Genomic DNA, 26,384 nt, shown 5'->3' on the forward strand with positions numbered 1-26,384 from the left:
GGGGTGGGAACTGGGTGGAGGGGAGTTATGGGGGGAAAAAAGAGGAACAATTGTAATAATCTGAACAATAAAGATTTATTTTTTAAAAAAAGATAAAATAAAAGGATCCAACAAGTATCACAGACCCACACATAACATCAATATGATATTTCAGAATATCAAGGTTAAAGAGAGGTTCTTAAAACTTCTGGGGAAGAGAGAAGAAGGTAACTTAGAAAGGAGCAAAACCCAGTTATCCAGATTGATCATGAGCAACGATGAAGCAAAAATCAGTTAACCAGCTTCATCATTAACAATGATGTTTGCCAGTATACAAGAGCCCTTGAAAATTTTGAAGGAAAAGAATTATTTAACTCGCCCAGCCAGGGTAGCTTAGTGGTGAGTATTAACCATGAACCAAGAGGTCACCAGTTCAATTCCCAGTCAGGGCACATGCCCAGGTTTCAGGCTTGATCCCCGGTAAGGGGTGTGCAGGAGGCAGCTGATTAACGTGTACCAGCACACAACCATTAAGCACAGTGCTTCCATACTAATATATCTTCATGGAAGAAAAGCATTGGGAAAAAGGAGACAAAGTCACTCCCATCTGCAAAGACCTATTCAATATTTATGCTTGAGATATCGCTGTTTCTTTTTCTTCCAATCACTTTTCAGAAATATGAAAACACTGTTATGTCTCAGAAGGTTAGTTACTGTGGCTATGTGGCAGAAATACTTTCATAAACAAAGCCATTACTTACCAAAACCTCAAAAAGGAGTGCTAGTAACTTATTGTTAGCCATGAAGTTACTGTCCAAAACGCCTAGGTTAAACCAACTCCCCAAACAGCGAAAGACCTTCATAAGCATTTTCTCATCTGTTCCTGCTTTTTCTACACAGGTCATCTGAAAATAAGAAGGAAAAAAAAGTCAGTCTTCATATTTAGGACAATCACCTCATAGATGTAATAATGGAAAAGATGAAAACAGTAAAAGCTAACAGAAGTGCTTTATAAGTACTTTGTTCTCAACACTTTTAATTCATTTAATCCCCACTAAAACTCTACAGGTGGTATTATTATCTCACTTGGGAAGCTGAGATACAAAGAGATTATACACACGCCAAAAGATAGATATGTCTCAGAAATAACTGTTTTCTTAGATCCCATTTCTGCATTAATGTAATCTTATCAGTAGAACTGTCTTTAAAGTAATACTCATCTATGGTTGATTTTGTAAAACAGAAATAAGCTAATCATAATACTACTGTATATTCCCACATGAAAAGCTGATGTTTCAGCTTTAGCACTTAATATTCAAGTAAATATGCCATTCCACAGAAAGTGGCAGTACTATAAATGTGATAGTTTATAAAAGATTTTTTAAAAGTTAGGCTAAAACTCATTATTGTTTCTCTTTGCAAACTGTTTTTGTGATGTATAATTTTCCAAAGTGAGGTGTAATTTATTTTATTTTATTTAAATATATTTTATTGATTTTTTTACAGAGAAGAAGGGAGAGGGAAAAGAGAGGGATAGAGAGTTAGAAACATCGATGAGAGAGAAACATCGATCAGCCGCCCCCCGCACACTCCCCACTGGGTATGTGCCCGCAACCAAGGTACATGCCCTTGACCAGAATCGAACCTGGGACCCTTGAGTCCGCAGGCCGACGCTTTATCCATTGAGCCAAACTGGTCAGGGCGTGAGGTGTAATTTAACTTTTTCTGGACAGAAAGTGTTTAAATTACAACTGTGGAGTTATAGGAATTCTGATAATGATAGTAAGATGAAATAACCAAAACATAAAGTAGAAGGCCCTGTTTCAACAACTGACATGAATTTGTAGTAGAAAAACATATAACTTCATTTTGGCAATGTTTCTTATAAAATAAGGGCTTTCCCCATCATTTAAGGGTCCAGATGAAGTAGAAGTTGTAGAAAGAGGCAGCTGTAGAATTTGATCTTCCAAGTACACCATGAACCTTTATTGAACTTAATCATAATACTGTCAAACTGTCATGATCTCACTAAAGAATTTCTATTTGCTGTCAGTTAAAAATAAAATACTGAGTACATTTTTATTCTTGCTACTGGATGCATTGTCTGTTTTCTTTGTAAATGCAATACAATAAACAATTTAATAACCTAAAAAAAAAAGTGTTTAAATATAACATTTACATCCCTAAGTGGTTTGGCTCAGTGGATAGAGCATAGGAGTGTGGACTGAAGAGTCCTGGGTTCGATTCTGGTCAAGGCATGTATCTTGGTTGCAGGTTCAATCCTTGTGCAAAAAGCAACCAATAGATGCGTCTCTCTCACATCGATGTTTCTCTCTCTCTGTCTCTCCCCCTCCCTTCCACTCTCTCTAAAAAATCAATGGAAAAATATCCTTGGGTGAGGATTAACAAACAAACAACAATAATAATAATAACAACATTTACAGGCAATGGGTTAGAAACATCGTAATTGCCATGAAGTTTGGGAGGCATGGGGGATATGGAATCCCATATGACCTAAATGCTGGCACTTATACTTCTAGGTAGCCATGCTACCCCTATGTCTGCAGTATCAGGCAATAATGATTCTATACTTATTAATCACAAACTGTACTGAACTGAACTGAAGGAAGAAAAAAAGAAATAATTCAAGTAAATTCATGGCAACCACACACACACACACACACACACACACACACACACACTACTCTTTTTGAAGCTGTTTATGTAAATGCATTACACAACTGCTTGGCCTTTATGCTTCCTAAATGACATCTCAATTTTACGAAGGTATAATGTTTACAAATGGAAGGACTTGATTGTACATTCTAATTACTGACTCAAAGTTGAGGGTAATATTTTGGAAAAATCCTACATCTAAAGCTAGTTGCTTTAGAGAAGAAATTCTGCTATTTAAATCAAGCACACATCATAAAGCTTTGGAACTGAGTTACTACCTTCAGTTCCTCTTTGAGAACTATATTATTAAAACTCCACCTCTTAGAGTTAGGCCTCAAAGTTGAAAATAAATACCAAGCTCATCAGTAAAAATATAGCAGAAGCAAAGAAGAACTGATCTTAGATTAACAAAATGTAGAATAAATGAAGGGAGAAAAATATATTGGAGGCCAGGCTCAGTTAAGCTATAAAAGTAAGAAGAATATTAAAAACTTTTAAAAGTTCAATACAGTATTTAAAATTGGGTCCATTTGATGAGTTCAGACCACGCTGGAGCTCCACCTTACCACCTTCGTGGGGCAGACTCATCAGGCACCAGAGCCCCACTAAAGCAAGTCCTGCTCCATGGGAGTGGACCCTGAACACCAGCTCCTTGGCTGTAGTCAGGACCAGTACTCGGCAGCCAGTTGGCCTGGGGGTAAATCCCTCCCACTGACGTGACAAAAGTAATCAAGGCTCAACTACAATAGGAGGATGCACACAGCCCACACAGGAGCACACCTGGATTGCCCAGCTTGAGTGGCTGGAGAGGTTGTGCCATCTACCACATAAGGCCACTTTACCAAGACTGGGAGACGTAGCAGCTCTACCTAATACAGAGAAACAAACATAAGGAGGCATCCAAAATGAGGAGACAAAGAAACATATCACAAAAGAAAGAATAGAACGAAAGAACTAAATAAAACAGAGACAAGCAATTTACCAAATGCAGACTTCAAAACACTGGTTATAAGGAGTCTCAATGAACTTAGGGAAAGAGTAGATGAACTTTGTGAGAATTTCAACAAAGAGATAGGAAACATGAAAATAGAGATAAAAAACATTTTTAAAAAGTCAGAAATGAAAAACACAATAACTAAAATGAAGAATACACTATAAGGCCTGGCCGATGTGGTTCAGTAGCTGAGCAATGACCCGTGAACCAGGAGGTCAAGGTTTGATTCCCAGTAAGGGCACGTGCCCGGGGTTGCAGGCACGATCCCTGACTGGAAATTGAAACAAGACCTCCTGGTTCTTAGGTTGAAAGTTCAACCACTGAGCCATGCTGGTTGAGCTATCAACAATTACTTTAAATGCAAATCAATTAAATCAAGAGACACATGGTAACTGAATGTGTAACAAAACAAGACTCTTAGTATGCTATTTATAAGAGACTCAATTCAGATTGAAAGTAAAGAGATAGAAAAATATACTTCATTAAAATGGAAACAACAACAAAAAAACTGGGTAGCAATACTTATACCACACAAAATAGACTTTAAAACAAAGGTTAGAACAAGAGACAATGGCCCTAGCCGGTTTGGCTCAGTGGATATTGTCGGCCTGTGGGACTGAAAAGTCCTGGGTTTGATTCCAGGCAAGGGCACATGCCTGGGTTGTGGGCTCAATCCCCAGTAGGGGGCGTGCAGGAGGTAGCCAATCAATGATTCTCTCTCATCATTGATGTTTCTATCTCTCTCTCCTTCTCTCTTCCTCTCTGAAATCAATAAAAACATACTTTTAAAAAACCACCTTCATAGATTAAAAAAAAAAAAAAAAGACAATGAAGGACCCAGCAATTCCACTTCTGGGTATTTATCTGAACAAACCCAAAACACTAAATAAGAAAGACATGCATCCACCATATGTTCATTGCAGTATTATTTATGATAGCCAAGATATGGAAGAAACCTAAGTGTCCATCAATAGATAAATGGATAAAGAGGTGATGCATATATACAACAAAATATGACTCAGCCATAAAAAAAAAATGCAATCAACTTACATATCAAGAGAATTCTAAAACTTTGCTAATATGTACCTGAAGAAACCCAAAGAACATATGTGGGAGTGAGCTCTAAGGGTGTTAGACCAAGGGAAGCTGGAATATAACACTAGAGATTCTAGATTTAATGAGTATATGGAGTGTCTGGGAAACACAAATAGGGAAATCATAGTGCAAATATCTAAGATTTGGGGGCAAATCTATGCCCTCTTCTGCAAGTAACTATTTTCCCTTTAAGAAGCAATGAGCCTTGGTATAGACTAAACATGTAATGATGGGACATCATGTGATCATGTAGCCTGAGCGGAGTACTGTCTGAACTATCTAACCGTAAGGTTGGGCATGAGCAGCAGCAACCAGTCATCAAATGAAAATGATATATAAGAGATTAAGTTCAGAAAGATCTGGAAGGTACAAGCTGCATGAGCAGGCAGCTCAGATTCCCTCGAACACCAGCTTTTCTTGCATTGGTTCATTCCCCTCAATCCATGCCTATGGCTTTCTGGAGTGTTCCTTACAACCAGATACCTAAAGAAGAAAACTCAAACCTGGATTATAAATGGGTCTGTACAATATGCTTAAACCACCTGAAGATGGGCAGCTGCAGCATTACAGGCCCACTCAGGGGCCTTAGTGAAGGACAGTGGCTGCAAGAAACCCTCCTAGTGGACAGAACTTCAAGCAGTGTATTTGGTTGTTCACCATGTCTGGATTGAGAGACTACTAGACATATGAATCTACACTTATTCATGAACAGTTATCAATGGGTTGAATAAATAATCAGGGATTTGGAAGAAACAGGATTAAAAGTTCAGTGACAAGGAAGTCTGAGGCCAAGGTATATGAATGGAATATGAATGGGCAGACTGTGGAAGTATTTCTGTTCTAGGTGAACACCTACCAAGGGTATCCACTAGAAAGGATTCTCTCAATGACAGACAAACAAAATGATGTAAGCCTCTTTCCCCAGTCACCCAGTAGTTGCTCAGTGGGCTCACAAAATGGCCACAGTATTGGGGATGAAGGCTACACATGGGATTAACATAGATTTCCAGTTACCAAGGCTTAAACGGTTAACACTACTGATGAGTGTCAAATCTGCCAACAGTGAAGACCAACACTGAGTTCCTAATCTGGCACCATTCCCTGTGGAAACTAGGTTGACTGATTACAATGGACTTCTATTATAGAGGAAGCAGAGCTTTGTGTTCACAGGAAGAGACGCATATTCTGTATATGAACTTACCTTCCCTGCTTGCAATGCTTCTATCAGCACTATCATTCATGGACTAACACTGTAATGGCGAACCTATGACACGTGTGTCAGAGGTGACACGCGAACTCATTTTTTTGGTTGATTTTTCTTTGTTAAATGGCATTTCAATATATAAAATAAATATCAAAAATATAAGTCTTTGTTTTACTATGGTTGCAAATATCAAAAAATTTCTATATGTGACACAGCACCAGAGTTAAGTTAGGGTTTTTCAAAATGCTGACACACAGAGCTCAAAAGGTTCACCATCACTGGACTAACAGAATGCCATAGCCAAGTATCATGGCATCATATCTAATCAAGGACCTCATATCAGAATAAAGATAGTACAGTAATGGGCAACTCTGGAAGATAAGACTACCACCTGAACAATTTGGGCTCCTTATACAACCAAACCAACAAGAAAAAAGGGGTTAAACTATAGGCTGAAGTGACTGATCCTAGTTAACACACCGTGGACGGATTATGAGAATTCTCACTTCATATTACACAGTGTTTTACAAAGTATCATACTTTAAAAAGATATTAGTTTGTAAAAACATGTAATAACTTCAAAATGCAATGGGTATTTAATTTTTTTAAAAATATATTTTATTGATTTTTTTACAGAGGAAGGGAGAGGGAGAGAGAGTCAGAAACATCGATGAGAGAGAAACATTGATCAGCTGCCTCCTGCACACTCCCCGCTGGGGATGTGCCCGCAACCAAGGCACATGCCCCAGACCGGAATCGAACCTGGGACCCTTGAGTCCGCAGGCCGACGCTCCATCCACCGAGCCAAACCGGCCAGGGCTGGGTATTTAATTTTATTTTATTTTTATTTTTTATTTATTTTATTTTTTTTTCTTTTAATTTTTTTATTGCTTAAAGTATTACAAAGGGTATTACATATGTGTCCTTTTTTTCCCTGCCCTTGACAATCCCCTGGCCTCCCCTACCCCCCAGTGTCTTATGTCCATCGGTTATGCTTATATGCAGGCATACAAGTCCTTCGGCTGATCTCTTACCTCCCCCTTCTGTTTATGGAAATTTTTAAGAATATAAGTAATTCAAGATGTAAACCAAAATATGGATTTAACAAAATAATATTGTAACAACTGTTATTTTCATAATAGTGTATTGAAATTGAGTTACAATTGTGCAAATCTTTCTATGTCATGTTAAACAAGATGTCTTTAGTGAAAATATTACTAGCATAATTAATGGTAATTAATTATATATCAAAGTCCTGAAAAAAATCTTTTTAGAAGATATAATAACCATTGAGAAAGTGAATAAAATCACTTTTGGTAAAATCATTTTATAAGTCTGATGATTTCTAATTCCTTATATTTAACTGAATTGCAATCAAATTTAATTTAGTTTTCAGTTGCTAGAACTTTCAAAATTAGCTTTAACAACTTGCACTCTCTGATTTTATTATCTAGTGCAGTTTCTACAACATGGCCAGTCACGTCCCTTCTGTAAATAGAGAACAACTCGGGAAAGTCCATTCTACCGAAATCATTGGTACAATTGTATAAAAAATGTCATCTCATATGTAGGGACAGAAAGATTGAAATAACTCCTGAGTGGGGTACTAAAGAGTGGTGTGGGAATATCTTAGAAACCAACCTTAGATTTTAGAGAATTTACTTGAGTGAAAAACATATGTATAAAGATCCCAAAGGAAGAGTTTTGCTTATATGCATGCATACAAGTCCTTCGGTTGATCTCTTACTCCCCTCCCTTCTGCCCCCCAACCCTCTCTGGCCTTCCCACTGCAGTTTGACAATCAGTTTGAGGCAGCTCTGCCTCTGTATCTATTATTGTTCAAAAGTTTGTAATGGTCTTTATTATCCATGAATGAGTGAGATCATGTGGTATTTTTCCTTCATTGACTGGCTTATTTCACTTAGCATAATGCTCTCCAGTTCCATCCATGCTGTTGCAAATGGTAAGAGTTCCTTCTTTTTTACAGCAGCATAGTATTCCATCGTGTAGATGTACCACAGTTTTCTAATCCATTCATCTACTGATGGGCACTTAGGCTGTTTCCAGATCTTAGCTATGGTGAATTGTGCTGCTATGAACATATGGGTGCACATATCCTTTCTGATTGGTGTTTCTGGTTTCTTGGGATATATTCCTAGAAGTGGGATCACAGGGTCAAATGGGAGTTCCATTTCCAGTTTTTTGAGGAAACTCCATACTGTCTTCCATAGTGGCTGCACCAGTCTGCATTCCCACCAGCAGTGCACAAGTGTTCCTTTTTCTCCACATCCTCTCCAGCACTTGTCGTTTGTTGATTTGTTGATGATAGCCATTCTGACAGGTGTGAGATGGTACCTCATTGTTGTTTTGATTTGCATCTCTCGGATGATTAGTGACTTTGAGCATGTTTTCATATGTCTCTTGGCTTTCTGAATGTCCTCTTTTGAAAGGTGTCTATTTAGATCCTTTGCCCATTTTTTGATTGGATTGTTTATCTTCTTTTTGTTAAGTTGTATGAGTTCCCTATAAATTTTGGAGATTAGGCCCTTATCAGATATGACGTTGGCAAATATGTTTTCCCACGCAGTGGGTTTTCTTGTTGTTTTGTTGATGGTTTCTTTTGCTGTGCAGAAGCTTTTTATTTTGATGTAGTCCCATTTGTTCATTTTCTCTTTAGTTTCAACTGCCCTAGGAGCTGTATCAGTGAAGAAATTGCTTTGGCATATGTCTGAGATTTTGTTGCCTTTGGATTCTTCTAGAATTTTTATGGTTTCCTGTCGTACATTTAAGTCCTTTATCCATTTTGAGTTTATTCTTGTGTATGGTGTAAGTTGGTGGTCTAGTTTCATTTTCTTGCATATATCTGTCCAATTTTCCCAACACCATTTATTGAAGAGACTATCTTGGCTCCATTGTATGTTCTTGCCTCCTTTGTCAAATATTAATTGAGCATATTGGTTCGGGCTAATTTCTGGACTCTCTATTCTATTCCACTGATCTATATGTCTGTTCTTGTGCCAGTACCAGGCAGTTTTGAGAACAGTGGCTTTGTAATACAGCTTGATATCTGGCATTGAGATCCCACCTACTTTGTTCTTTCTCAGGATCGCTGCAGCTATTCGGGGTCTTTTTTTATTCCAGATGAATTTTTGGAGAGTTCGTTCTAGATCTTTGAAGTAGGCCATTGGTATTTTAATGGGAAGTGCGTTGAATTTATAGATTGCTTTGGGTAGTATGGACATTTTAATGATGTTGATTCTACCAATCCAAGAACATGGTATGTTCTTCCATCTCTTTATGTCTTCCTCTATCTCTTTTTTCAATGTCCTGTAGTTTTCTGAGTAGAGGTCTTTTACCTCTTTAGTTAAGTTTATTCCTAGGTATCTTAATTTTTTTGGTGCGATGGTAAATGGGATTGTTTTTCTAATCTCTCTTTCTGAAAGTTCACTATTGGTGTATAGAAATGCCTCAGATTTCTTGGGGTTAATTTTGTATCCTGCTACATTGCCAAATTCATGTATTAAGTCTAGTAGTTTTTTGATGGAGTCTCTAGGGTTTTGTATGTATAATATCATGTCGTCTGCAAATAAGGACAGTTTTACTTCCTCTTTTCCAATTTGGATGCCTTTTATTTCTTCTTCTTGTCTAATTGCAATGGCTAATACTTCCAGGACTATGTTGAAGAGGAGTGGTGAGAGTGGGCATCCCTGTCTTGTTCCTGTTCTTAGGGGAAATGGTGTTAGTTTTTGTCCATTGAGTATGATGTTGGCTGTGGGCCTGTCATATATGGCTTTTATTATGTTGAGGTATGATCCTTCTATTCCCACCTTGCTGAGAGTTTTTATCAAAAATGGGTGTTGGATTTTGTCGAATGCTTTTTCTGCATCAATTGATATGACCATGTGGTTTTTTTCTTTCAATTTGTTTATGTGATGTATTACGTTTATTGATTTACGGATGTTGTACCATCCTTGCATTCCTGGGATAAATCCTACTTGGTCATGGTGTATGATCTTTCTGATGTACTGTTGGATCCGATTTGCTAAGATTTTGTTGAGGATTTTGGCATCTATGTTCATGAGGGATATTGGCCTGTAATTCTCTTTCATTGTGTTGTCTTTACCTGGTTTTGGTATTAGGGTGATGCTGGCTTCATAGAATGAGCTTGGAAGTGTTCCTTCCTCTTGAATTTTTTGTAGTAGTCTGAGGAGGATAGGTTTTAGTTCTTCCTTGAATGTTTGGTAAAACTCCCCTGTGAAGCCGTCTGGTCCTGGGCTTTTGTTTGCTGGGAGCTTTTTGATGACTGCTTCAATTTCTTCCATAGTTATTGGCCTATTGAGATTTTTAGATTCTTCCTGATTGAGTTTTGGAATGTTGTACTTTCCTAGGAATTTGTCCATTTCCTCCAGGTTGTCTAGTTTGTTGGAGTAGAGCTGTCCATAGTATTGTTTAACAATCATTTGTATTTCTGTGGGGTCTGTTGTTATTTCGCCTCTATCGTTTCTGATTTGGTTTATTTGGGTCCTCTCTCTTTGCTTCTTGGTGAGCCTGGCTAGAGGTTTGTCAATCTTGTTTATCCTTTCAAAGAACCAGCTCTTGGTTTCATTGATTTTCTGTATTGTTTTTTTGGTCTCTATGTCATTTATTTCTGCTCTAATCTTTATTATCTCCTTCCTTCTGCTCACTCTGGGGTTTTCTTGTTGCTCTCTTTCTAATTCTTTGAGTTGTAGAGTTAGATGATTTACTACCATTTTTTCTTGTTTTTTGAGATAGGCCTGTAGAGCTATAAACTTCCCTCTCAGGACTGCTTTCATTGTGTCCCATAGGTTTTGGATTGTTGTGTTTTCATTGTCATTAGTGTCCAGGATGTTTTTAATTTCTTCTTTGATCTCATTGGTAACCCAATCAATATTTAATAACATGCTATTCAGCTTCCAAGTGTTTGAGTATTTTGGGTTGTTTTTATTGTAGTTTATTTCTAATATTATGCCATCATGGTCTGAGAAGATGCTTTTTATGATTTCAATCTTCTTGAATTTGTGGAGACTTTGCTTGTGACCCAATATGTGGTCTATTTTTGAATATGTCCCATGAGCACCTGAGAGGAATGTATATTCCATGGCTTTGGGGTGAAGTGTTCTGAAGATGTCTATTAAGTCCATCTGATCTAGTGAGTCATTTAGGATTGCTGTTTCTTTGCTGATTGTTTGTCTAGAGGACTTATCCAGTGATGTCAGTGGTGTATTAAAGTCCCCTACTATGATTGTATTGTTGTCGATCTCTCCTTTGATATCTTCCAGGAGTTTTTTTATGTATTTGGGTGCTCCTGCATTGGGTGCATATATGTTTACCAGGGTTATATCTTCTTGTTGTATTGATCCCTTTAGTATTATGAAGTGGCCTTCCTTATCTCTTGTTATGGCCTTCACTTTGAGGTCTATTTTGTCTGATATAAGTATTGCTACCCCAGCTTTCTTTTCCTTTCCATTTGCCTGAAAGATATTTTTCCATCCCTTCACTTTCAGTCTGTGTGAGTCCCTTCTAATGAGGTGGGTCTCTTGTAGACAGCAGATGTATGGGTCATGTTTTTTTATCCATTCAGCCACTCGATGTCTTTTGGTTGGAGCATTTAGTCCGTTTACGTTTAAAGTTATTATTGAAAGGTACTTGTTTATAGCCATTTCTTTTTGTGTGTGGCTGTTTTCTTTCTGAGCTTTTTATTCCTTCTTTTTACACCAGTCCCTTTAGCATTTCTTGCATTGCAGGCTTGGTGGTGATAAACTCCCTTAGCCTTTTTTTGTCTGTGAAGCTTCTTATTTCCCCTTCAATTTTGAATGATAGCCTTGCTGGATAGAGTATTCTTGGGTTCAGTCCTTTGCTTTGCATCACTTTGTAAATTTCTGTCCATTCTTTTCTGGCCTGATGTGTTTCTGTTGAGAAATCATTTGATAATCTAATGGGAGATCCCTTGTATGTAACTTTCCGTCTCTCTCTTGCAGCCTGTAAGATTCTCTCTTTGTCCTGAACATTTGCCATGGTAATTATGATGTGTCTTGGTGTGGGTCTTTTCGGGTTCACCTTGTTTGGGACTCTCTGTGCTTGTGTGACTTTTTTCTTCCCCACTTCAGGGAAGTTTTCTGATATTATTTCTTCGAGTAGGTTTTCTAATCCTTGTTCATCTTTCTGTTGTTCTGGCACCCCTATTATTCGTATGTTGTTTCGTTTCATGTTGTCCCAAAGCTCCCTTAGGCTCTCCTCCTGTCTTTTAATTTTTTTCTCCAATTGCAGTACAGTTTGGGTGTGTTTTGCTTCCTTGTCTTCTAATTCACTAATTCGGTCCTCCGCTTCTCCTAGTCTACTGTTGATGCTTTCAATGGTGTTTTTTATTGCAGCTATATCGCTCTTCATTTCTTCTTGGGTCTTGCATAAGTTATTGATTTTTTCATCTGTTTCTTCTTGCTTCTTGCATAAGTAGTTGATTTTTTCCTCCATCCGGTTTATGCACGCTAGGACCCTTATTCTGAATTCTTTTTCTGTCATGTTGCATGCCTCTGTCTCACTTAGCTGCTTTTCTGGCGAGTCCTCCTTTTCTTTCCTTTGGGGGTTTCTTTGCCTACCCATGTTTGATCTCACTGACATATCTAGATGTTGAGTCGTTCAGTGGCTGCTCCCTGGGTGGCAGTGGCTCCTTGGGCTGTGGTTGCTCCTTGGGTGGTTGCGGTAGCAGCTGCTCCTCAGTTGGCAGCAGCTCCTCTGGTGGGTGTTGTTCACAGCTGTGGTGGCTCTTCTGGCTGGTGGGGGGAGGCTTCACGTACAGCTGCTGTTCCTCAGACAGAGGGTGTGGTGATCAGGAGGCTGCTGTTGCTTGGATCTGCTTAGTCCTGCCAGGTATTTAGGAGAGTGTTGAATTTCCCTGTGATACACTGTTCCTCCGTGTTGTAAATCACAGTCCTGATTTTAAAGCAGGCCGTATTTGTGATCCAGACTGCCTTAATTTGTGTTCACCTAAGAGTCAGTTTGTGGCTCAGCCTCTGGGTGGCAGTGTTTTGGGGTTGGCCTCTGAGGCTATACGGCTTCTCTACTTAAAACTGGTTTGGGGAGGTCAACTGCCCAGAGCTGGTTCTTAAATAATCATTACCCTGCTCTGCGTTGTTGGTGGGACTGAAAGTTCCTCTATAGGCCAGACCCTGGTAACTCCCCTGGGTATTTAATTTTAAAGCGTGCCTTTAACATTTATGTAAAATGTTTTTTTGTCTTGTTCAATAGAAACTTATCTGACCACTGGGTAAAGCTAGCAATAAAACTACTGGTCCGCAATGTGTTAACAAGGAATAATTGGGTTCCTTCTATACAATGGAACCATGGAGTTCTCGATCTGGAACCCAGTGGATTCTCTAGGAACTCGCTTAGTACTTCCACACTCAAAAGTAAATGTTAATGGAAAACTACAGGAGCAACTGCCAAGGCAGGATGATTGAGAGCTCACTCTTTGAGAATGAAGGTTTGAGTCACTTCACAGAGTAAAGAAACGCAACTAGCTGGGTTGGTGTCTTTAGTTCATTCAGGCTGCTATAACAGAATACCAAAGAATGGGTGGCTTATAAACAACAGAAATTTATTTCTCACAGATCTAGAGACTGGAAATTTCAAGATAAAGATTCAGATCTGTTGTCTGGTGAGGACCTGCTTCCTGGTTTATAAACAACTAGAGGCCTAGTGCACGACATTCGTGCAAGGGGGGGGGGGGCGAGGAGACCCTCAGCCTGGCCAGCACCCTCTCGCTCCCCTAAGCCGGCAGGTGGACATCCCCCGAGGGGTCCTTAGTGCTGCCACGGAGGAGAGGCTGGAGAAGCTTTTGCTAGCTGTGAGCCTGGCTTCTGGCTGAGCGGTCTGCCCCCTGGTGGTCAGTGCGTGTCATAGTGATGGGTTGTTCCACCGGTTGTTCCACTATTTGGTCGATTTGCATATTAGGCTTTTATTATATAAGATTGTCTGTTTGGTGTGTCTTCATAAGGCATAAGGAGGAAGTGAGCTTTCTGGGGTCTCTAATCCCATTCATGAGGGCTTTGCCCTCATGACCTAATCACCTCCCAAAGGCCTCACATCCAAATACCATCACAGTAGGGATTGGTTTTCAATATATGAATTTTGGGGGTGGGGGGGGTGGTACACACAAATATCCAGTCTATAGCAGCATGGATGAGATAAAATTAGCTGTGAAATAAGAAAGCCATACATATTAATTACAGCCTTGTGACCAATATATAAATGAGGACTATAGCAAGATTGCATATTTTCTATTTGCTTGTTATACTATTGTATATGAATTTAAATGTATGTAGACGAATGCATATGGAAGATGAATTAGTCAAATGAGAAGACAGATGCTGGTTATAGATTTAGTGCTACTCAGCACCAAATTCACCCTTTTAGACTACTTTGTACAAATGAATCTGGGCCCTTTCAATATTTCTTTTCCTGTGCTAGCTAGCAGTAACTTTTTGTTAGGACACTGGAGAGAAACTGCAACAGGAAAAAGGTTCAGCTTCCTAGTTTCTGGTGTGATTACTTGGTAGCCTTCTGCAGAATGTGCAGCTCCTCCTGTCCCAGGCTCCTAGCTACTCTGGTGCCTGGCTCTTGCAGTGCACTGGCCAGAAGTTTCCTTATTTCTCCCACCCCCACCCTCCCAATGATTTTATAGCAAAGTGCTTTAGGCTCCTAAGAAAAGTCCTCAGTGAATGTTGTTGATGGGTTCTTGTAACTACAGTGGAACAATGTATGACAAAAAAACCTAACAATTTACCATTGGCTAATTGATATAAACAAAAGTTAAGTTCCTAAGGCACCTCAACAATTTTATAGTAAAATGACGTTGAACAAAACAACATTATTCAAGGACCTGCAACACAACTTATCCAGCACTAGATCCAGTGCACTCATTTTCCCGTGTCTGCAGTGCACAGTGCCAGCAGCTTCACCCGGTATTCCCACACCCAGCTGATTTTGTGGCAGAGTGTCTCTGGTGAGACACCTTCCCTGGACAACTTTTTTGGGCTTCTTGGAAAGCAGATCTCCAGCAAGTTCAAGAGGACAGATTTTTGGCAACATACAGCACAATGACTTCTCTACCATGGCTATGCCCTCTCCAACAGGGTCTGGATCTCAGCCTTGAAAGGGGGATGAACTCTTCCTTTCTTAGAAACTCTATCCCATATCTCAGTCTTGGGGTTAATGACCACTCCTTGTAAGTTTTCCCCCCCTTTATTTGTTTTATTGTAACTGTTTATGTTTTTTAAAACTCTCCTTACTTCTTACTAGACAATCCCTCATTACTGTAACCTCCTGTTAGAAAGAATCATTCTTTACATTAAATATTCTCACCTACTGCTTGCTTCGGCAGCGCATATACTATAATTGGAACAATACAGAGAAGATTAGCATGGCCCCTGCGCAAGGATGACACGCAAATTCGTGAAGCGGTCCATATTTTTCTGCACTTATAGAAAATCTAGACTTTTGCCTGAGTTGTTTAATAATAAAATATTACATTTTTTTCCCAAGGGGGGGGTGGGAATTCTCACCTATCACTATGTAGTTTCTTTCTCCTGATTGGACTGGGACTGATACTAAAAGAAACCAACAATTCTAGAACTGGCACAAGGAGGTAACAAGATAAATATGTTCATCTTTTATTTAAATTCTCACCCAACGATATTTTTCCATTGATTTTAGAGAGAGTGGAAGAGAGAGGGAAAGACAGAAATATCGATGTGAGAGAAACACATGGATTGGTTGCTTCCTGCACAAGCCCCGACCAGATACATGCCCTTGACCAGAATCGAACAAGGGACCCTTTGGCCCACAGACCGACACTCTATCCACTGAGGCAAACCGGCTAGGGCTGTCCATCTTTTTATATTAGGAAGCAAAAAGGTGCTCAGGTAGCCAAAGTTATGACATTTTAAGCATCAAAAGAATGATTTTAGTGGAAACCCTGAATCAATGAAAATCCATGAGTCCATAATAGTCCATAAAAAGATAGCCAGAAAAAATAAAACTGTAACATTTGAGGCAGCTTTAAAACAAATCCTTATTTTAAAAACAAGAAATTAAAAAAGAATTAAGACATCTTGACTTTCTAATAGAAACTCAGGAGATTGCCAACTAATATGTAGGATAATTAATTATCCTATCTAATAATAGACAAACATGGTAATTGACTGTACCTTCGCTATGCCTCCCATGGGCTAATCAGCGAGATATGCAAATTAACCGCCAACAAAGATGGCGGCGCGAAGCTGCGGAGCGAAGACTGAAGGCGGCTCTGGCCAGAGCAGCGAAGGCTTGAAGGAGGCTCCAGCTGGAGTAGCGAGCGAAGTCTGCGGCTCCGGCCGGAGCGAAGGCCTGGGTCCCAGGTGCCGGAGGAAAACCGGTGCCGGCAGCCAGGGGAAGGGAAGGCCTATTGCACAAATCTTTTTGTGCAACAGGCCTCTAGTACAATTAATAAAATACTATTTGGCAAGCCACAATTAACGTGGCAACAATTATAAACTAGTTTAAAACATTAGGCAAAAAGTTGACATGGAATAGACACTTGTAAAATGATAAACTACATCAAACAAATTGCATTATATTACAAGGGTAAGACTGTCATCATCTTAATCCAGTCAATGCTAGCATCAGAAATGAAAGGCCAACCAAAAAGTATTTATATTCTGATAAGATGTACATGAAGTAGCTGTGATGTATTCTAGCCAAAAATATTTAACCTTTAAATTAACCATCAAGCCTTTCGTCTTTCTCAACCGGGGTTCTGGGAAAGAATTAAGTCCTGCAGAAAATGATTTTTAGTAACTATTTCCTCAATTATCCCAAGGATGGTATATAATAGCTGGTACTATTATTAATGCATTGGAAATAATTCATTACATACAATGGATGCATTAATATCATTAAGGCTTAATTCTCTTGAGGAATCCCTATGAAGTAAGTCTGGCTTTGGATATAACTTCCAAATAGATGACTTACAGAGAACAGAAAAACAAACTAAATGAAACAAAGACAAAACAATCAGAAAATTCAGAAGGTAAGGTATTTTATAAAACAACTGGTCCAATCTCTTCAACAAATCAGTGTCATTTTGAAAAAGGGGAAGAGAGACTATGATTAAGAATCATAATAACCACCTGGCCATTGTGGCTCAATGGTTGAGTGTCCACCCATGAACCAGGAGGTCATGCTTCAATTCCTGGCCAGGGCACATGCCCATGTTGCAGGCTTGATCCCCACTGCAGGAGGCAGCCAGTCAATGATTCTGTCTCATCATTGATGTTTCTATCTCTCTTTTTCTCTGAAATCAATAAAAAAATATATTTTTAAAAAGAATCATAATAGCCCTAGCCAGTTTGGCTCTGCTCAGTGCATAGAATGTCGCCAAAGGGCCCCTGGTTTGATTCCGGTCAAGGGCATGTACCATGGTTGCAGGCTCCTCCCGGCCCAGGCCTTGGTCAGGGCGTGTGCAGGAGGCAACCAATCAATGTGTTTCTCTCACATATTTCTCTTTCCCTCTCTCTTCTACTCTCTCTAAAAATCAATTTTTTAACATATGCATTTGGAAAACCTACTTTATTATATAATGGACTTTCAGCTTTAATGGAGGATAGACGGACACCCCCTTGCCCAAATAGTCTTTTATATCAAGGTTTTACTATAATGAAACTGAAGAACAAAATAACCACCATGGCTTTTTGCTCCTACACAGCAACTTCATATTTCAAACCTACTCACCAATAGAGATACCACTGTACTAGAGTAGAAGGCCAAATCTTCTATTATTTCTGTGCGTCGGTTAGCTCCAATTCGTAAGGAACGACTATGTACTTCTTCAGGTAACACTGTAAGGATCTCTAGCAGAAAAGGCAGAGAAGTCACATCATTGCTATATCTAGAAAAGAAAGGAGAGACATAAGATACTTAGAGTCAGAAAGAACACAATCACATAAGGTAACAAGAACCATCAGAATAACCTATGACAACAACTTTTGAAGGTATCTGAAAACCAAAATTTCAACTTGCATAATCTTTGACCCAACAATTTCACTTCCAGATATATTTCTCAGAAAAATCTCATAGGTACATACAAAGATGTGCCCTGCAGTACTTCTTTATAACAGTAAAAACATTGGGAAAACATAAAGGTCCCTCATAATTAAACAAGATAAAAAAGGTTCCAAGTTATACAATAGAACATACATAGCCATTATAATGAGATACCTATCTATGTCATAACAGGAAAAGATATCCAAAGATATAAGTGATAAAAGTATATGAAACATATTACATGAGTGAACAAATACATATATATGCATATGTATAATATAATATGTGTACTCTTATTTATTATAAAATGCTTAAAGGAAAATCTAGAGGGCTATATAGCCAATCATTAATATGAAATATAGGAATAAGGAGAAAAAAGGTGTTTGCTTTTTACTTTGAAATAAAATAAACTATCCATATAAAGTCTTTAATGACACACTATGCTTGGAGGTAAAAAGGACATTCACTAAGTTCAAAAATAATTTCCTGACCAAATGCCAAAATGCAAACAAATATCAAGATTATCTTGCCAAGACCATGAGGAAATGCTTTATTCAAAGTAGCAGGCTCCATGTATCTAAAAATAATGTTGTCCCTGTGATAGACATGAAACACACCCCAATTAGTAAGAACGTATACTCACAACAATTTACAATTTTCAATTTATTATCATCTTAAACATCCTAAAATATTTTTATAGAATTGCTGATTTATCAATGAGAGTGATCCATGAGGCAATAAAAAGACTTTGCTGCAGTTAATTCAAGTGATGTGTGTGCATGTAAATTATGACGGTCTTTTATGTTCCACATGACATATTTTTATAGTATTTAAATTTTAAATGATTTTCTTTTAACCTAACAACGGTTAATAATAAATAATTCTATGTTAAGAGTTTGGGGAAATAGTGCAAATGTCTAGCTATTGCTAACAAATTTCTCTGTGTAGGTTAATAGTAATCCCAAATGCTAGCATACAGTCAATACAAGTTACTTACTTTTCCACCAATGTTTGTACACACCCCTTCCATGAAGGCATCTGTAGGGCAAGGTCTGCTATTGCTAAAGCCAGCTGAATAAGAAGAGAAATTAAATAAATGAATAGAACAGATGAACAGAAATAGGGTTACCATCAGTATTAATTGACAAGAAACAAAATTTCTTCCAAACAATAAGAAGACTGACACCCACAACTATCTATATCATACACACTCTCCCAGGTTAGCTACAAATTACTGGGATTTAAAGGTAAACTTTAAAAATGAAAAAAAAAAAGAAGAAGAAGAAGAAGAAGAAAGAACAGACAATAGATTTTCCTCAGGATATAACAATACTTACTTTTATTTGGCAATACCATAGAACTTCATGGACAGAGAAATTTTACTTTGTCAAAAAGCCAAAGCTACTGACAAAGTCAGCCCATTGACTCACTCCTCAAGTAATGAATTGCCATTTCCCATCTTCAAGACTCATGCAAAAGCCTCCTTCCTCTTCAAGGGCACTTCTATGCCAGGCAGAGAACACATATGTATGTATTCACTGAAGCTTCAGTTTTCCTTCCTAAAGTTATTTCCCTGTCTAAGGGGGAAAGGCCAAATGCTCTACTTCACCATTTCATTCATGACACTTTTATTAGCCAATCAGTCCAGAAAAGATTTTTTTAAAGGCAACTACATAGACCGCTGGCCCAGAATAGCACAGTATTTTCATCATCTGCAATTTTAAGAAGGGGTGGAGGGGGGGCACATGTGGCTGTCTATGAAACCTATACTCAACTCCCCCAGTCCCAGTATTTGCTAGTTTAAAATGAACTCTAAGATTAATACAAAATATTTAAATTTTCACTTTCTATCCACTTATAAGAATATAGCAATTAGTGTATAATAAAGTTGTTAACATTACTTCACATAGTCTGGCAATGTTAATAAAAATTAATTTGATATCCAAATGGTCTTCTTAACAAATTTCCCTAATGAGAAGCATAGGCTTTACCTGTGTTACAATGACAGGTGACAAGTCTTTCAAGTTCTGGATATGGGTTAGCAGTGAGTCCCGTAAAGAGGCATGAGAGTCTGTGGGGAGCTCATAAAATGAGGTCTGAATCTTCATTTTCATGGTCTGTGCAGCAAAATAGCACGATTCTACATCCTGTCGAATCTGTAGCAACTGGTCTGAAATCTCCCATGCATGAACCTGAAAGGAGATCAAACAAAATGTGTTAAGGACTGCTTTTCTAAATGAATTTAATATTAACAACCTATATACCAAAGTATAATGAAAGAAAAATCTGACAAACTAAATTATCCACTAATCAGCCAATACTTAAAATTTATAGGCTCTATTAAACAAAAATATTACCTAAACTCTTCTGACTAATTCTAGGAAAGCATAAGAGTTATCAACTGAATCAAAAAATCTAAACCTGCTGTTAGAATCATTAATTGTGTAGGGAGGAGATTATGAAGAAAAATGTCCCAAAATTTCTACTAAAGCTAAAATGTCACTGCATAACTTTCCAACCCTAATGTATAGGTTGGCTGTTTCTTCTTTTTTCCACTTAAAATAAATAAGCTTTGTTCACTCTGAGAATTGAATCTGGAACCTAATTTAGTATATTAATAAACAGGAAACATTTCGATCTTTTGTTCCTGAATAAAACCTCAGAAAAACTCTCATCCCAAGTCAATATCTCACATAATTAAATTATTTTTATATATTTCGCAAAGTACTATTCATGCTCTTAAAATCATTTTCAAAGGAGAAAATAAGTGTTTGTATAGAAATAATAAAGAGAACAAAAGCATAGAATTTGGTCCCTAACAGCTAGTCATAGTTATAAAATGGATTCCTATTTTGAAAGATAACTTTTGAGAATAAAATCGAGCAGCACACAATAGGCAACTAATTAACAACTGACCATCTAAAGCAATTCTACACCAAACTGCCTCTTCATGGGAAAAAGCTAAAATGGACTGGCAATGATGGACTGAAAAAAATTTTCAGTCTTAATTCGGAAATAGAGTTAATGTGAAGAGAAATCACACAGATTTACCTAGTCAATTTTTTATGAAGATAGAGCACTTCACAACTAGTATACAGTGATTTTTTAAATTATTATTTCAGAGAGGAAGGGAGAGAGAGAGAGAAACATCAATGATGAGAGAGAATCATTGATCGGCCATCTCCTGCATGCCCCCTACTGGGGATCGAGACAGAAACCCTGGCATGTGCCCTGACCGGGATTCAAATTGTGACCTCCTGGTTCATGGGTTGATGCTCAACCACTGTGCCACACTGGCTGGGCCATAGCTATTCTTCAAGATCTTTCCAAAGATAAACAGGAAGTCAAGGGAGAAAAAGGTAGAATAAATGCCTATACAAGTTCCCAAAGTAAACTAAAAATAGAGACCCTGAAATTCACCACAGGTTTATTGAAATAAAACTTCACTTTAAATCAGTAAGTTGGTGGAATATAAGCATGAAACATCAACTTCTTTCTAGATCATATTATTTTACTTTTTTTTGGAAGTTGTACCCCAGCATGTTGCAAAAAATCTCCCAGCCACATAATTTTTAGTGATTCATTATCCAACCAGTAACTCAACTACATCTGTTACTTAATATGCCATTAAAATATATTTTGCTCAAAATGACACTTAAAAAAAAAAAGATTATATGAAGCCTTGAAATCTCCATAAATGCCCTCATAAAAACAGAGTATTTATGCAGTAAAACTAAACTGTGGACATTTATAACAAAACTAGGTGTTACCTAGTTATCTCCAAGAACCCCAAATTTTAAGTGGTTGGGGACAAACCAGTGACATCAATAAGACTTGTAGAGTTTCAGCTTCAGTAGAAGCAGAAGTAGAAGGAAACAACAGGTAGCTAATGGATCTAAGAGCAGATGAACAACAAAAGAGCCAACAGGTATTCACTAGAAAGCACAGGGAGACAACTTGAGGACTATATTTGAAAATGGAAGAGGCTTTGGTGGGTAGAAAAGGTGAATGAAAGAGGTCTATGTAAGGGCTAAAGAGATGGAAATCTCTATAAACTCTTGAAACTGAAGAGCTAGGACAGGGCTCTAAACTGAGAAGTAGTATGAACAGAATCAAAATTATACAGGACAAGTACAATTGAGACAAAGGGAACAAAGGAGAAGGTTAACAAAGCTAGGAAATCTTAAAAAATAAACCACCGTGTTTGTAAATACTACCTGAAAACAACAGAAAAGGAAGCTCTTTAAATTTAAAAATACTATCCTTAACCATGCCTTCTAAAAGTTCAAAAAAAACTAATCTCACACAAAAATAAGCAAATGGCCCGGCCAGTGTGGCTCAGTGGTTGAGGATCAACCCATGAACCAGGAGGTCACAGTGTGATTCCCAGTAAGAGCACATGCTCAGGTTGTGGGCTCGATCCCCAGTGGGGGGCATGCAGGGAGCAGCCAATCAATGATTCTCTCTCTCCCTCTCCCTTCCTCTCTCTAAAGTCAATAAAAATATATTTAAAAAAATAAACAAATGAAGTCAAATGCCATATATACAGAAGTGGTTGAGAAGAAAATAATGAACAGAATAATATTCCTACAAAAAAAGTAGGCCAGAAAAACATTTTTAAAATTAGCCTGAAGTCCAAAGGACAGAACAGTCAACCAGAAAGAGCTTCCAATGGCCACAGTTAGAAAATCTGGGGTAATAAAATTAATTATGATAGTATTAGATTATAACTAAAAAATAAAACAAATATCCTTGAGTCATACAGGTGTGAATAACAACTGAACAACTGTTGAGGCGTTATTTATAGGCTGTAAGACACTTTATATCCTATGCTAGGTAATGAATGTAGAAGGAATGAGAAAAATAGAAACACTACAGATAATAACTGCTACTGGCAAGATTCATGTATAAATGATAAAATTAGTGGGTGAAACTTTAAAGAGAAACATGATATATCAAAGTATCTCCCCAAAATATTTGTTACTGTGGTGGTTTTACACTATGTCCACAAATTCTTTGACACTTACCATGTAAGAACTCAGACTACTCTGCTGGAGAGACAATGTACAAGACCAGGAAGTCTCTGGAAAGTCATGGAAAGCAAGAGGAGCCCAGCTAAGTCCAGCCTTCCAGCCATTCCTACCAGTGTCAAGCATGTAAATAAAGCCATCTCAGAACCTCCAGACCAGCCCATCCACCAAATGGATGCCTCATGGAGCAGAATTATCTTCCACGGAGCCCTGCTTGAATTCGTGACCTACAAAGTTATGAGACACAATGAAATTGTTTTTGTTTTAAGTCACTATGTTTTGAGGTAATTTGTTTCACAGTAGTAGATCATGAGAACAGACAATCAGTATGTGCATCCTGATGAAAAAACAGGATCCAATGACAATTACTTCAAATCATTCTGTGTCTCATCAAGCCTTTGGATCCAGCTGGCAATTTGTAGGAAATACAGAAGAGAGTAGAATTGCATCATACTGCAATCATCAAAATCTAGACCATAGGGAAACTCAGCAAGTCAAATGACCCAGATTCCTCAACAGATAAATAATCCACACACAGAGAAAGAACCCATAGATTAAAAGACACTCAGAAGATATTTTAAAAACAAATAGCAGGATCAAAGTAATGTGGAAGAATACCCACTTGGGTGATAAAACCATAAAGATAAACAAAGAAGGGATTACTATGAAAGGACAGTGGATACTTTTAGGGAGAGGAAGCAGTTATTTCAAACAGGCCACAAGGAAGACTTCTAGAGTGGCCAGTGAAGTTCTATTTCCTGACTTGGTAGTGTCTATATGAACACTGTATATAGTAATTCATTAAGTTATACATTTTTTCTATATCTGTTTAAAAACAGAATAGACAAAACAAAACAAAAATAATATTGCCTATTAAACTGAACTAGTCTGAAGTCTTCTCCCAAGTGAAACCTTTCAACCCACTAGAGATCAGGACCCTGTGAAAAAGTTAATTGATTGTGCAGCGCTATGTTGTGCTTTAATCTGAATGGCAGAAACTAGCAAAAAATACCAACTGATCATGCTGGGTTATATATATTTCTGACCTAAACATTTCTACCTCCTTAAAAGGAGAGGTCTCAAAAATGAAGGACAGAACCAAAAGTCAAAACAAAACAAAAATACTATTTCCTTCTGGGGGTAGGGATGCAAAGATTTATTTTTCAAGCACCTTTAATGTCTGAATATTTTTTAACATATCCTTTGGAATTGCCTTTAAAAATAAAGATGGATTTGTATTTCTAATATGGAAAGATCTCCAAATATACAATTGAAAAACAGATACAGGTACAGATTTGTAAGATCCTTTTTGTAAAAATTTAATTTACACTTTTTTTTAGAAAGTGTAATGAAGCTTTTTAAAAAATTGATTTTGAGAGAAATATCGATTTGTTGTTCCACTTATTTATGCAATATTGATTGGTTCTTGTATGTGCCCTTAAAGGGGATCAAACCAACAACTTTGGTTTATCTGGACAACACTCTAACCAACTGAGGTACCCAGCCAGGGAATAGAAAGTGTAGAGAAGCTTTGTAACACATAGGAGTTAGTTTTATGCTCTATATCAGGGGTCCTCAAACTACGGCCCTCAGGCCACATGCAAATACAAATATTGTATTTGTTCCCGTTTTGTTTTTTTACTTCAAAATAAGATATGTGCAGTGTGCATAGGAATTTGTTCATAGTTTTTTTTTTAAACTATAGTCCAGCCCTCCAATGGTCTGAGGGACAGTGAACTGGCCCCCTGTTTAAAAAGTTTGAGGACCCCTGCTCTATATGCTCCCTAAGCAACCTGACGCTATCATTCTCATAGCATTTATCAGGTGTTTCAACTTTGGTTATAACATACTGGATGGCATTACACCAATTTTCCATCCTAAAACAAGTACAAAAGATGAATAAAAAAGAGCTTCTTTGAGGACATCAAAGCTATCAAGACAGCTAGAACATGAAGCTGCAAATTCCAGAGATGAAATAGAAAAGCACAGAGTTCAGCCCAATATTTAGCTCCACTTTTTCATAGGAAAAAGCATTTGCCTATTTCAAAGTGGAAGACAAGAGGCTAAAGAGCCTTGGGCAGTCTCATAAGACTGGGGAGATGAAAACAAATTTAGGGCACACCAAGGAAGAGGAGCCCTGGTAAATACTCCAGACTTTCAGTTGGGACTCAAGTGAAGAAAATAGGAACTACACCTCAAAAAAAACGAAAACATCTCCAAGGCAGACCAGATGACAGGCCACAATATAAGTCCTAATAAATATAAAAGAATTGAAATCATATAAAGTATCTTTTCAAATCACAATGAAAATAATAAGGAAAACTGCAAAATTCACAAATATGTAAAAATTAAATACATTTTAAAGCAACCATGGGGTTAAAAAAGAAATTTGAAAAAATCTTAAGACAAATGAAAATGGAAACAAAATACACCAAAACTTATGAGATGCAGCAAAAACAGTTCTAAGAGGGAAATGTATAGCTATTTACTCTTACGTTAAAAACAAAACACATCTCAAACCAATACCTAACTTTATACCTTAAAGATCTAGAAAAAGAATACACTAAACCCAAAGCTAGCAAAAGGAAGGAAATAAAGATTAGAGCAGATATACAAAATCCAAGATTTGATTCTTAAAAAAAACAACAAAATTGACAAACCTTAGCTAAATTAACTAAAAGAGACAGAAATGAAATGACAATGAGGACATTACTACCAATTCTAAGAAAATAAAAAGGATTATAAGAAACTAGAGGCCTGGTGCCTAAGCTGTCAGCCGGACATCCTTAGCATTGCTGTGGAGGCGGGAGAGGCTCCCGCCACTGCTGCTGTGCGCACCAGTTGTGGGCCCGGCTTCGGGCTGAGGAGGGCTCCCCTTGTGGGAGTGCACTGACCACCAGGGGGGAGCTCCTGCGTGGAGTGTCTGCCCCCTGGTGGTCAGTGTGCCTCATAGCGACCAGTCATTCCACTGTTCAGTCGATTTGCATATTAGGCTTTTATTATATAGGACTAGAGGCCTGTTGCACGAAAAGATTCATGCAATAGGCCTTCCCTTCCCCTGGCTACCTGCACCGGTTTTCCTTTGGCACTGGGGACCCAGGCCTTCGCGCCGGCCAGAGCCGCCTTCAAAGCCTTCCCTGCTCCCGCCGGAGCCGCCTTCAGTCTTCGCTCTGCCACTTCCCGCCTACATATGCAAATTAACCGCCACCTTTGTTGGCGGTTAATTTGCATATCTCACTGATTAGCCAATGGGAAGTGTAGCGAAGGTACGGTCAATTACCCTGTTTGTCTATTATTAGATAGGACT

General features: G+C 38.0%; 1 protein-coding gene across 6 annotated transcripts in view; it reads right to left on the reverse strand.

Moving 5' to 3' along the window:
- TNPO3 (transportin 3) overlaps window positions 1–26,384 on the reverse strand; it is a 107,164-nt gene that overhangs the window by 51,555 nt on the left and 29,225 nt on the right. For 4 of the 6 annotated variants that reach the window (XM_014541837.1, XM_005868936.2, XM_014541839.1 and 1 more), the window contains 4 exons: window positions 20,039–20,239; window positions 19,045–19,118; window positions 17,736–17,892; window positions 741–884 (listed from right to left, as the gene is read on the reverse strand). In XM_014541837.1, coding sequence (XP_014397323.1) covers window positions 741–884; window positions 17,736–17,892; window positions 19,045–19,118; window positions 20,039–20,239 — 576 coding nt within the window. Of the gene's footprint in view, window positions 1–740; window positions 885–17,735; window positions 17,893–19,044; window positions 19,119–19,384; window positions 19,551–20,038; window positions 20,240–23,190; window positions 23,305–26,384 lie in introns of those variants that run through there. The other 2 variants (XM_014541836.1, XM_014541840.1) reach the window with 2 other exon arrangements.

This window comes from Myotis brandtii, unplaced genomic scaffold, assembly GCF_000412655.1.
Source record: "Myotis brandtii unplaced genomic scaffold, ASM41265v1 scaffold280, whole genome shotgun sequence".
NCBI classification, from domain to species: Eukaryota; Metazoa; Chordata; class Mammalia; order Chiroptera; family Vespertilionidae; genus Myotis; species Myotis brandtii.